Raw genomic sequence first — 13,859 nt, forward strand, 5'->3', positions numbered from 1 at the left:
TGTCCACAGACTAGATCTAGCTTGTTACCACAGTCAGGCTAGGTCTACAGTACGGGGCGGGAGGGGGTCGACCTAAGATACGCAACTTCAGCTACGCGAATAGCGTAGCTGAAGTTGCGTATTTTAGGTCGACTTACCTGGCTGTGAGGACAGCGGCGAGTCGACCGCTGCCGCTCCCCCATCGACTCCGCTTCCGCCTCTCGCTGCGGTGGAGTTCCGGAGTCGACAGCAGAGCAATCGGGGATCGATTTTATCACATCTACACTAGATGTGATAAATCAATCCCCGATTGATCGCTACCCACCGATCCGGCGGCTAGTGAAGACATGCCCTATGTCTTCCTTATCAGCCTGTGGCTAATACACATCTAGTAATTTTTTACAGCCTTGATGGTTGTATGGTCTTTCGCTAAACTTAGCTCTATTAAAAAGGAAAAGCTTGAACACCCATGTGCCATGCGCTCACCTTTTACTCTCAAAGTTCAGACCTTTCTCACAGCTATCATTTTGAACTGATGAGCATCAGTGAAACTGTCAAAGATAGTGTCCACTTCATACTGCTGTCTGCTGCGAATAGCAGAGCAGGCAAACAGCATGAAGTGTACAGCACTGTAGTTATGCATTAGGGAGGTGGACGCAAACACTGGGGAGGGGTAAAATAGCAAAGACCCATCCTACTCCCCTTTAAAGCTGCTAGGACCATCTGTAGACAAAACTCTTGCCTCAGCAGCTAGTGATGTAGAGCTTCATAGTTTCACACACCCATTGATCAGAGTTCAAGCAGCAAGAACCGGAAATGGCAGCAGTCATTCAAAAGGGAACTGACTGTTGCCTCAATGGTGAAGATCTACCACAATCAGTATTTTAAAAATTGAACAGTAAGCACCATCAATCTAAAGCACAATCTAGTTCATATATTTCCACAATGCTAGCAAGGTGCCTCAAATAAATAAATTTAAGACAATACAGTCCAAACAATGAAACACATACTAATTAACTAGTCGATAAAGTCTGTGTAATTCCTGAACATTCAAATTACTATTATAAAAACAGCTTCTTCATAGTTCTCATTTGACTAGTCATACTAAAATATTAATACACTTAAGCCAAAACAAACAAAAACAAAAATAAAAGCAAAGCTTTTTCCTCTTAAATGTGACTATGCTCAGACAATAAACGGTAAAAAATAGGATTATGGTGGTGGTGGATATTTATGGTCTCTCAGAGGACTTCCACACCACTTTTGCTCAGTAAATAAGTAGTTTTTTTTCTAACTGCAAGACCTGTAAAATTCAATCTGAAAGCAAAGCGTGTTCTCAACACTTAAAGGGAGCTAAAAGCCATCCTGAATTGGAACTCTGACAATACAGCAGCCAGAAAAAAATCCAGTTCATTCCCTGATAGCCCTGCAGAGTCAATATTGCTAAGAGAAGGGGGGAAAAAATAGTAAACTTGTCTGCAAAGAAGCTGACAGAATACACAGATTGAGTAAGATTTTAAATCAAATTCTGATCACGAAATACAAAAGCCCCAGTCCTTTACACATTTTTTTCAAACACACAAGTCATTCCAGTGAACACGACAGCTCCTAATGTAGGTGACGCTACTTAGTAATCCTGTAAATTTACATGCACATAAGTTTTTATATGGCAACTTCTGGATGTATGATTTACTACTTCCCAAAGCGATGTACTCAAGTACTACATAAGCTTTCACTGCCAACTCTGACACCCAAAAGCAATATATACCCCAACTTCAAACTTGCAGCTAATGAAAGATTTTCAGTGACCGCCTACGCTTTTGTATAAAACAGATCAGCATTCGTGATCACATATTCCATGCACTTGAAGTTCTATTGCTTTAACACCGCTGACACTGTTAAGGTTTTGCATTAGAATGCAAGTTTGACAAAACAGGAATATATATATATATAGCCTTTAAATATCTGTTTGAAATGGAAGTGGAAGCCTTATGGAACTCTAGAATATGGGAAGATGATGAGGAATGTAGACGTCTCTCCCTTTAACATTTTCATGCCTATGAATTTTTTGGGTGGATGGGGTATCCTGCTGCAACCTTAACTGTCACTAAATGTAGTTCTGTTTATTAATTTCCTTGTTTTGTTTTGCCTTTTTAAAAAAAAAAAATAAATATAACTTTGCTATACCTCAGTGGAGAACGCCCCAGAATCAAGGAGAAGAGCTGCACCTCCATGGGAATTAGTTGGAGAATCTGTGATGCTGAAATTGCTCCTGTGACAACCCTCCTGAAGAGTAAGAGCTGTGACATGCCACACATAGGTCATGCTTCCATAAAATTTTATCCCTATTTAAAAGCAAGTGTACGAAGAACAACCCTCTATGTTTAGCACAGATGACAACCTATGAGCTACAGGAACTTCCAGGAAGAATTCCATGCAACACCAAACTCAGAGCAGCTCTTCCCTTACCTTCTCATATTTTGGGGTTCATGGCCTTAGTCAATAACAAGGGTAGTTAACTGCCTGGGAGTTTAAAAAGTTAGAAGATTTGAATTCCTGTTGTCCTCTTTCCCAGCTCCGGGAAATTTCTACTGGTCTATAAGGGTGGTTGACTAGTTTCTCTCCCCCTGCTCACCTTCAATCCCACCCTAAATGAAGATTCAGCAGGCTTGCTTTAATGCAGTTATTTTCCATTATGGTAAAAATGTTATAGACTATACTATAGGCAAACACTACTTCCATATAATGGATATTCTAGAAATCAGCATATGAGAAGCAATAATATGGCCAAAGGACAGATCCCAAAGTATTTGAAATTTCTTTAAAAAGGGATACAAAGGAAAGTAAGGGGCCAGGAGAATTGCCAGAGAAGGAGATATATGAACTATCTGTATTAATTAGTTTCAAACCACCACGCACAATTCAAATAGCACTCCAAGTTTATATTTTGTTTTGATTTTTGCCATTCCATTTTTTTTTTTTTTTTTAAATAAGAGATGAGCTCCCATTAAACACAACTTTAATTTGTGTTGCAGCTAACCACTGCACTATAATATCCAATGAATAACTACTCAATTTAGGAAAATTAGAAGTGAAAATATTGTTTACTATTCACATAGCATGGTGATAGATATTTAAAATGCACCTTAGTGCTTGGGAAAAGTATCATATTAACAGCAGTGGAGTCTGGTCCTATAGTTGTAATGCAGGTACAGCAGTCACCAGAAGTACAAGCTTGCCCACTACCCCACCTTGCCAATATACCTCATTGCCTGACCTAGAATGACAATATTGAATGGTTAGGGAAACAACTATTCTTCCAACACTGGCTGAGATGGTCAAGTAAATAAGCTAATTTATGCCAGTTAAGGTAGAAGGCTGCATAATGTGGACATATGAGCACTGAGACCACTGAATCTTGTCCTGTCACAGCCACCATATAGTAAGTACACCTCTACCCTGATATAACGCGACCCGATATAACACAAATTCGGATATAATGTGGTAAAGCAGTGCTCGGGGGGGGGGGGGGGGGGGGGGGGGAGGGGCTGCGCACTCCAGTGGAGCAAAGCAAGTTTGATATAACGTGGTTTTACCTATAACACGGTAAGATTTTTTGGCTCCCGAGGACAGCGTTATATCAAGGTAGAGGTGTAGTAAAAGTCTTCTAAACCTATTCGAATTTTAATATGACCTAGAGGGGAAATATTTCATTAAGATAGACTAGAAGATTCAAGTTCCCACTGACTTCAATTTTTACCCCTCAGGCCTTTTTATATTCCCTATAATATTATGCACTCTTATTTTTAGTGTCCCTCCTTCCCTCCTCCCTTTCATTTTATTAGTTTCTGGTCCCTTTTACGTCAACCTTTACTCTATTTTCTTTTCATTTAAACTGTGCTCTGCACCTTTAAATCCACAAAGAATAAGGGTTTTACCTTGTTTCAGGAGCAAGGGAATCCCACAGAAGATTACATCTGTACCTGAGTTGTTCCTTTGTATAAAACACTTAGTGGTATCAGCAGAGCAGAATCTTGTCACTGTCATAATGCTCCTGCTGGCACCAGTGGAAAAGATGTGTGTGCAGAAAGAGCATAGGCATGTTACTCTGCTGAGATTGGAGGTGTTCTGTGAGGGATAAGGAAATAGGATAAAAAGGAGAGGCAGACTCTTGCTTCTTCTTTCCTGCTTTCCTCCCTCCATTACTGGGTCTATACCCTGAGCCCTCAGCAGCAAAAAGGGGCAATTGCATTTGCTTCACTGTCAGTGTTGCAGCAAGCTCAGTAGTGAAGCACCATATACAGAAGTGTGATCTGAGAGGACAGGGAGGCAAAAAGCACAGACCTGGGAGGGAGACAGTAAAAAGACAAAAAGAGGACTGGGAGAATCCAATACAAATAGGAAGGACTGAAAGTCTAACAGCGGAGAATACTGATTTAGGACCATGTTCAGTCTTCACTCCCTTGGCCAACAGGGACTATTTTCAGTCATTTCACATTTAAACTTTGAAGACACAAATAAACAATCTATATAGTTTTGAAAGTTTATATAATTTCAAAGTTTACAAATTCAGGATCAACCTAATATGAAAAACCTCCATACCAAATTAGAACTTTACAAGTCATTTAAATAACCAATATATTTTTCAAAAAAATGAATACTGTGCCAATAATGTACCCTTGAAGCCTAAGGGTAATTTATTAATACTGCCCATGTTTTTCAGCAGTGGATGCTTAAAGTTAGGCTCAAATCCAAATTGAGGCCAGGTCTACAATATAAGCTTCTGCTGGCATACTTAGGTCAGTCAGGGATGTGAAGAGGTGTCATCCCTGACTGACACAGCTGTGCCAGCATGTTTCTCTCCTGGGAGTAGTTTTATTATACCAGTACAAAGCGCAGGTCTGCCAGTATAGCTGCATCAATATTAAAAGCACTTTATAAGTACAGTATAACACACGAACTAAACCAGAACAGTGTTCCAAGGTAGACATGAACTAAGTTACATAAAGCGGTCCAATTTTCAAGCTTCTATGATTTAGTCATAATGGTGTGTCTAAAAATAACATATGAACCTAACTTCAGGTACTCATTCCAAAAAACTCCTGGCCATGGTTGTATTCTCTTATTTTAACTTTAGACTTCTAACAAGTACAGATAGCATCACAGATTTGGTTTTTTAGGTAAAAGCACAGTTCCATCTGACATTTTCTGCAACTAAATTAAATCTAAAGCTTTGATCCTTGCAGAGTCTTTTGAATCTAGAACATCTAAAGGAAACAGCGATGAGTGAAGGTAAGGCAGACAAGAATCTAAAGCAAGAACTTCAGCTGCAACTGTGTTCATTCACAAACTATTTTGTGACAGAAAATATGCTCATCAAGAGGAGTGCCCAAAAGCAGTACTACCAGCAGCAATTCCCTCTTTTAGTATTACATCCAGTGTCTGACATTTATCAGGAGGTCTGCTCAAGTTTTCCACACTCTTGATCTCATTTCTCTTTGAATTTGTTCCTAAAACAGGATGCACAATTCAAAGATTATAAATGGGTGGGAGAAAGAAGGTAAATATATTAAACTGAATGAATTAGTTTACTTGATTTTACCTTTTTTGAAGAAAAGACATTTTAAAATATGAATAAGTTTGAAAAGCCTCATTTTTCTGGGTTACAATTATACTATTCACGATGCATAAAAAATTAAAGCATATCCCAAGACTGCTGAAAACACGCATGCTTAGCACATAGGACGTGACAACATGAAATGTTTATTAAACGGTATTCACTATGAAATTTTATTTTTCAATTTTGTCAAACAGTAAGTTGTTTCTAAGTTAATCTTCACAGGGAACCTAAAATATTGGGGAAGAAAAATTTTCTAGGTCAATAGGCAAGTAGAGTTACCAATATAAGCTTGTTTAGATTTATAAAACAAAATATTTTCCATTCTAGGCTATGAACTTGCAACAGGTTCTGCACGGGCAGAACCCTGCTTCTGCATGGAACCCACTGACTCTGCCCATCAGGGGCTAGTGCTGGTGCCTGATTTAAAGATAGGTATTGGTCACTTTCACTTCTGGTAACTGCAAACAGAGAAATGGAATTATACTACTAGCACTGGGAGTACTAAGCTGAAGCGTGGATGTGAGAATTTGAGATTGTAAAGGTACTGAAAAACAAAGTTAAAAAGGCAAGAGAGATTAGGAGCTGCATATGCTTAGAACTTTGCAAATTAAGTACTTAAACTGGTCTGAATACAGAAAATTTTGCCATTAACTTTGTTTACAGTGGAAAAAAAAGTCCACTATTTTCATGGTCTATTTTAAACTTTAAAAGGGGGGGTGGGGGTAGAAGAAGGCATGATCAACTTAATGCTTGTGCAAAATGTTGGTTTGGAAGCACTGGAGACTTAAAATCCTATTTATCCACAGGGCAAAAACAGGACAGGTACTGTAATGCAAGCTTCCCTCATTCCACTTTGCCAATCTGATCAGGTAATGTTCTTCAGTCTCAGTGGCTGTTTAGCTAACCCGTCTGGTGAGACAAAGGAAAAATTCTTATGGTGATTTTCATGATGTGGACATTAATCCACTTAGACTTCAAAGACCACTAAAAAGTTCACAGAGGCCACCTGAGAGCCATGACTTAGCTACTATTAACTTGGGAAAGTTTCATACCAATGACCTAGTGGTAAAAATGCCAGTATTCCACTACAAATACTGTATTGAGTCACTGTCTTTACAGTTGTTTTCCTTCATTTTAATTGTTTAGATGAAATTAACCTCTTATGCAGCCAGACCCCCCACCCCCAAAAGTGTCTAGTGCTATGATCAAGGGTACGTCTACAATACCCGCCGGATCGGCGGGTAGCGATCGATCTATCGGGGATCGATTTATCGCGTGTAGTGCAGATGCAATAAATCGATCCCCGATCGCTCTCCCGTCGACTGCTGAACTCCAGCTCGGCGAGAGGCGGAAGCAAAGTCGACGGGGGAGCCGCGGACGTCGATCCCCCGCCGCGAGGACGCAAAGTAAGTAATTCTAAGTCAATCTAAGATACGCAACTTCAGCTACAAGAATAGCATAGCTGAAGTCAACGTATCTTAGATCGATCCCATCCCTCCCCCCACCCCAGTGTAGACCAGGCCCAAGAATATACACTCCTAAAGATCTTTGTGTAAGTTGCTTTACAAACACTGAGATTATCAATGTTCCTGCTGCAGATAAAAAGCTTTCAACAGTATGTTGAACACATTTTTGTATTGCAAGGAGCACCGACGGCAGAAATGAATACTGCACTGCTGAGCTAGTGATTTCCCTCAGTTATTCAGTTTCTGTGATTTTGCTAAAAAAAAAAAATATATATATATATTAATGCCCCACATCTTAAAAGTTACTTCTACACAGAGTATGGATTCTCTAGTTTTTTTAAATACCTACTGAAAGAATAGTTATGATTCTGTACCACCTTATACTGTGAAAGAGTGGTAATTCCGTAAGTAGTTATGTGAATTTAGTGCAATCCATGCATATGTAAGTGGGATAGATTCATTCTGACTTAACATTTTCCTACTTGATCTTGTGGGACACAGGCCAGGGGTTTGATGCAGGATTCTTAAGGTCTACCTAGTCCACTATCCTGTCTGACAGTAGCAAGTACCGGATACTGCAGAGTTCTTGCAATTCCTCTGAAGTATGGAGATGTGGGATAATCTGCCCCCCTCTCCCATCCCTCATGGGCTTTAATAGTTATTATCTGAGGCCCTGGCCCTATCCCTTCAAAAATATTAATTATAGCTCTGGGTATTTTTTATATCCATAACTATATTTTGAAATGAAGATTTATGTGAGCTATGGGAACAGGAAGGTAGATTTTTTTTTCTTCAATGACAATTTTGGAAGCTATTGGAGCAATCCATGGGATCAACAAGCCATGATGCTACAAGAAAAAGCATATTTTTCCTGTCTGTAAGTGCTTTAGGCTCTTTGGATGAAAGGCACTATATAAACACAACATGGTTTTATTTTTACCTTTTAAATGCTTCAGCAGGATTCCTCTCACATTCCCCAGGTTGCAAGAGACTTTGAACTGCAGGATCTCTTAGTTTGTCTTCATATCCCTGGATGAGTCCACTGCGGCAGATCTGGGTAACTAAACCTCTAATAAACCCTCCCACACACAGTGTGTCAGAGTCTTGGGCCCTGCAGAAGTGGAAAGCTAGAGCTTGGCGATGCAAGCCTCTTTGTAGGCTTGCAGGTGAGCTTGGCCACAATAATTCAGTACTGAGGGCTGTCTTCCCACTACCAGGCCCTCCTACCAACAACACACCCCAGGCAGTTCCTTTCCCCGAGACAACACCAGCATTATTCCCAGAATTTGCTATAAGAGATGGTTTGTTGGCAACAGTGTTGCTGCAGTTAGCTTTCTCCTGAAGGCAGTGCTGAAGCTTGTGGAAAACCCACTCCCTACAGTAAAACTGCTTCCCTTGCAGCAAACTCGTTTGAGCCATTTTGTAGACCTTTGTCCCTGGGATTGGTCATAAGCAGCAATACACCTTCAACATCTTAAAGTCTGGATATAAGGATCCATCTGCCACAGGGTGACGATATAAGTTAACCCTTCTTGTAAAAGAATAGCCTCTTTATAAGACAATCAGACTCATTCTTTCAGATGCTTTATCATGATTAGAGTGTAGCGTGTTCAACTGCTTACGTGACAAAGCGATGCCTGGTACCAAAGGCTCAATAATACTTCTCATATGGCTCAAAAGGTAACAATTCCTTGACTACACCTGTAGTTTAAACAGCTGTGCATGTTCCCAGAGTACAGAGGAGACGATGCATCTGGAGAAACAAATTTTTTTTTTCCAAGTACGTACTAGATGCTTCTCAATTCCAAACATCAATCTCTTTGGATTCACATCGAGAAAAAGCTGTCCACAGTAAAATATAGCTTCTGAGGGGTTTTTCTTCAAACGCTAAAATTTATATTGCAAACACGTAGATCTGTACCACTTGTGAAGTGGTCTGTATAAATACTAAACATTGCAGGCTTCATACATCTGGGCAAGCACCAGGGAAGTGCTTCAAATTATGGTCTCTTATGTAGCAGAGCTGATGGGAAAATGTTAACACCTCCTTAATGTAGGACAAGTGCTTTCTTCCAGATCCTGAAATCTTCCTCAACTCTTTCTCAGAGATCTCAAAACAAAGTTCTTCTCTAGACCTATGAAATAAAGAACAAGACAATGATTTAACTCCAGGTGCAAGATATCACATCACGATTTACTATACATCTGCTAAAACCAAGAATTCATATTCCTCATTTGTACCAATTTCTGAAAGTCTTAAAGTTAGTCTCAAACTTGCAGAGGAGAAATAATTTTAGTTAAGGTTCTCGTATTTCTGCTATGGGTATGAGCTGCAATCAGTCACATTCACATTCTTTGATTGGTTTTAAAGTGACCTCAAAACCACACCGAGGAAAGTAAGCCTCCCACTGATCCTAAGAAGGAGACACATGCACCCTATTATCCTGAACATCCTTCCTTACCAACATTTGTTCATTTGATTATCCTTTTACTTCCTTTTTCTACTGCCAGGTGCATTTTTACACACCAGTGCTGTCCACAGCTCTTTACACACTTCTTTGTTCATGATTTGTATGCATTAGGGCACACAGCAGCCTCCTGGAGTCCCATTTTAATACATCCACCACTAACATCCTATGGTTTATTCTTGTGGAGCACCTTTCTGTTATCTGTACTATTCCCCCTGGCTGGGTTCAGTCTTCTTTCTTTTTCTGGTTCTTTGCTTTAGGTCCCCAGTGCCGGACTTTACATTTCAGCTGATACAGAGGCAGGGCTGAAAAGTCACTTCACCAGGTCCTGCTGGTCGAGCTACATTTTTACACCAGGACTGTCGAAATGAGCAGCTGTGAGCTCTTCCCCATCTGCTTCTCATACACACCACAGTAGAGACACACGCCCTGTCCCTCCCCCCGGCCCCACGCAGCAGAGCACACAGCGCCCGGCACAAAGATCCCAGCCAGCAGCAGCCCCGCGCCCCTCCTCCTTCCCGGGTGTGTTCGGCTTTTCCGAGCCCCTGGGCCCTCTGAACCTCCCCGGCCAGCCCCTATCCCGGGCTCACACCCCGCCGGCACACGCTGGGTTTCGCCCTCAGCCCCGAACGCCGCTCAACGCCTCCTCCCTCCCCCGTCACTGTCGCCCTGCCTATCCCGGCGGGGCGGGGGGCAGCCGCCCGGCTCGAGCTGCAGCCCCAGCCCCAGCCCCCGCTCGCTCTGTCGCAGGCTCGGACGGAAGCAGCGGCGCCGACTGCAGCAGCAGGAGCAGCCGCCGCCCGGCTCCCCCAGCCCGGCTACTGAGGAAGGGGCCTCCGCAGCTGCTCGGTTACCTTCCCCGGCCACCTCCGCTCCCCGCCGGCGGCTGCTCCCGCACGGCGCGTCTCTGCCCCGTCCCCCGCCTTGCTCTCGCAGCCGAGCCCCGAGGTCCGTGACTGTCTCAGCCCTTCTGGTCCGCTCAGCTCCTCCCTGACCCGTCCCAGCCCCTGCGCTCGGGGCCACACCCCCTTCCCCTCTCGGCCCCGCCTCTTCCCCCCGCCTCTCGGCACCAGTCCCGCCCCTCGCGCGTGCGGCGACGGTTGGGGAGGGGGCGTGGTGGGACAGATGCTGCATGACATCTGGGAAAAGAAATAGTTCGCGGCGGAGGGAGATGAGTTGCGTATTTCGTCTCCTTCCACCACCTCATCACCCACCCCCCCCGCCTGGGGCTTTGTCCTGCAGTGTGCGTCGCTCCCCCCCAACTATCGGCAACAGCCAGGGAACTCAGTCCCGCCACCTATAGCGTGATCGCAGGGGTAGCAGCAACCTGCCCGTGCACCCCAGTGGCAGGTGGGGCTGGCTCCCCCCATGCACGCAGCGGCAGTTCACAGGCGGCAGCCCCTTCGCCTCAGCAGTACTGCCCGCCCCATAGCTCTTGCGTGGCCGGCACCTGCCGGTGGGGGCTCCTGCAATAGTTGGGGGGGGGGGAATTACAGGAGCCCCCTCGCACCTGCCCGTTATTTGTGGGGAGGGTCACAGAGTTAGTAAATACCCAAATGTGGCTCCACTGCACTGCTATTGCTGAAATTTTACAAGAGAAATACTCATGCACCTGAGCGGGCACTGCATGAGGAAAGCCCGCACCGCAGCACTTTAATGGGTCCTGCATTTTTAAGTCACAAGGAGCACCCCACATTTGGGCCGCTGCGTGCATGGGTGGTGCTGGCAGGGTATTTACTGACCCTGCCAGCACCACCACCAGGATTTAGTGTAGTGGCACACGGTTTAATAAAGGCTCCACCAACCATCACCACTCCAGCTCACCTACTGTCCTGCACTGCCTTCCACAGGTATATGTGCTGGAGGTGTTGCTGCACACCCTGGCTTGAAGTGGTTTCCATTACATACATGGTTTACAGTTTGGTTCAATGGTTCTCAGCACCACGCTATACAAATTCTTCCAGCATCCCTACCCACAGGGGAGGTGTGGCAGGCTAGAAAGCCTCCTGAAGCTAGCTTTGCTTAGAGCCGCTTCTCTTGTCCAGCTGGGGAAGACCTGCAGGTGGCAGCAGCCCAGGGTTGGAGGCTCTGCTCCACGTGCCTATTCTCAGTCTGTTTACATGGATCTACAAACCACCACCCAAAACTGTTAGTTGCCAGAAAAACACAGTTCACAGCTAAATACAAAAAATTAAGATTAAACAGAAAGCTCACAAAACAGCAATTCTAACTGTAGAGATGCAGAAATAATGCATTTAGATTTGCTATGCATCTTGAATTCTTTTTTGTTTAACTAAACCCATACCTGATAAGCTCACTCCCTCCTGCCACTCCATTGCCTTTTCTCATTTTACACTGAGTTGTCCCATTTCAGACACCAAATTTCATTTCGCTGACAGAAAGTGCAGCCTTGCCAAGCCAACTCTCACAAATTACTTGCAGTGATGTGATTTTGGACAGTTTTCCCTTGCTGCTCATGATTCACTTAAGCCAAAATCATAGCTTTTCCAAGTCTGCTGCTGCTAGGAGGGATGATATGCTGTCGTTCAGCAGAGCCAAAGAGCTCACACTTTATGAGGAGTGGAAGATTACCACCTGCCCCACTCACAGGGCACAGGAAGGGGGGACAGAGCAAGGGAAAAGCACTACTGCCAGTCTCCTATATAGGGGCAGAAGATGACTTGCCATCTGGAGTCACTCTGGGGAGTAAGGATAAGGCAGTGCAACACACTTCCAAGGACATTTATTCCCTGCTTCAGGCTGAAGATGCCACAAAGCAGGACAGTGGCAAAAAAGAGGAGTAATGAGGGAATAGGGTGACAAGGAGTAAATCAACCATGGAGAGAACAGGAGATAGTGATTACAGGGGGCAGAGGTACTACAGAAGAAGGTGGTAGAGTGACAAAAGGGAGAAGGAGAGAAAGAACTCTTTCCTCCTCATTGAGGACAGGTGGGGTTCAGGAAAGAAAGGAAGTGCCTCTCACAGCAGCAGAAAGGAAGGGAGTGTGGAACTTACTCCCCCATTTTTGTGTATAATTTCAGATTGAATTTTCAACATGATGCACACACAATTTGGGTAGAGAGAGAAGGGGGCTGCATTTCACCACCAAGTTCAAAAATAGACAAGCATGTTATGTTTGCTCCATCATGATTTTCTGACCTCTTGTAGTTGGTTGCATTGTTTATGGGAGGTTTTCCATTGATTTCAGTGGATTGTGGATCAAGTCCTATACAATCACCACACAGTACTAGTATGCACCTGTGAGTTTTCACATGTCAGGATAGTGTGGTATATGCAGACATCCAAATCCACTTAGGCATTGCAATGCTCAGCACCTCACCATCTAACTTGTAGGCACCTAAAGAATCATTGGAATAACATTGGTATCCACAAAGCCTGAGTTAGACAGGCTATTCAATCATGGGGAGAGGCACCTAAGAATGGGATTCACAAAACCAGCACAGCAACTGAGGAGCTGCCTAAACTAGCCACTGAGAGATACTGATAAGCATTGTAAGCCCCACCCCCTTAGGGAATTTGGTACCTAAGTCTAGGCAACAGGGAGGCTCCTATCTCTGCTTGTGATCCACAGTTTGGAAGCCTTCTCCTAAGCTATTTCTTGAAAGAATGGGTTAGGCACCTGTTTAACACCTCACAAAATGGCCATGAGGAGGAGAGGACCTCCCTTCTAAACTTTAGCCCAGTGGTTTGGGTACTCATCCAGGATGTGAGACCCTAGTTCAATATCGGCTCTTCCTAATATGGAGAAGGGATTTGAACAGGGGTTTGTTTCCCACCTATCAGGTGAATACCCTAACCACTGGACTGTACAGTGATTTTTACTCATCCTGGCCCAATTAATATTTAATTAAATTAAAGTCAAATGGCTCCAACAAGAGAGAGAGACCAACATTAGAATATCCTGTAGTCCAGTGGCTAGAGCATTCACCTGAGATGTGGGCCACACCTACTCAAATCCCTTCTTTACATCAAGCAGAGAAGGGAATTTAACTAGGGTCTCTGTAGGTGAGTACCCTAACCATTGGGCTAAAGGTTATAAGGGAGGCCCTCCAGCCCACTGCTGGCCATTTTGTGTGGAGTTAGATATGCATGGAGCACAGCAAGTGGCTTAGGCCCCGTGGGGAAAGACAGGTGTTGCAATGCCTATCTACCCCCCAACTTTGTGGATTGTGCTGGGACTTAGGTATGAGATAGGCCTCTGGAGAGAGCAGTGTGCTTGTTCAGAGGCAGACATTTAAGCACCTAGGGAACTTTTACCCGGCTCCAGGCACCAGGCAACCAAGCACATGCTTGGGGCGGCACCT

The 13,859-nt window shown here is 43.8% G+C and overlaps 1 protein-coding gene across 5 annotated transcripts in view; it reads right to left on the reverse strand.

Moving 5' to 3' along the window:
* The window catches only part of ANKRD50 (ankyrin repeat domain 50), a 50,939-nt gene extending 40,453 nt beyond the window's left edge, over positions 1 to 10,486 (reverse strand). For 2 of the 5 annotated variants that reach the window (XM_024210229.2, XM_024210227.2), the window contains exons 1-2: positions 8,006 to 8,085; positions 3,918 to 4,107 (exon numbers count right to left, since the gene is read on the reverse strand). Coding sequence is in view for 2 of the 5 variants with exons in the window: in XM_024210225.2 (XP_024065993.2) it covers positions 8,006 to 8,484 (479 nt within the window). In the remaining 3 variants the exon portion in view is untranslated. Of the gene's footprint in view, positions 1 to 2,448; positions 2,476 to 3,917; positions 4,108 to 8,005; positions 9,201 to 9,527; positions 9,547 to 10,387 lie in introns of those variants that run through there. The other 3 variants (XM_024210225.2, XM_024210226.2, XM_024210228.2) reach the window with 3 other exon arrangements.
* Between the last annotated feature and the right edge of the window lie 3,373 nt (positions 10,487 to 13,859).

Source organism: Terrapene carolina, unplaced genomic scaffold (assembly GCF_002925995.2).
Source record: "Terrapene carolina triunguis isolate 2854851 unplaced genomic scaffold, T_m_triunguis-2.0 Scaffold66, whole genome shotgun sequence".
Lineage (NCBI taxonomy): Eukaryota > Metazoa > Chordata > Testudines > Emydidae > Terrapene > Terrapene triunguis.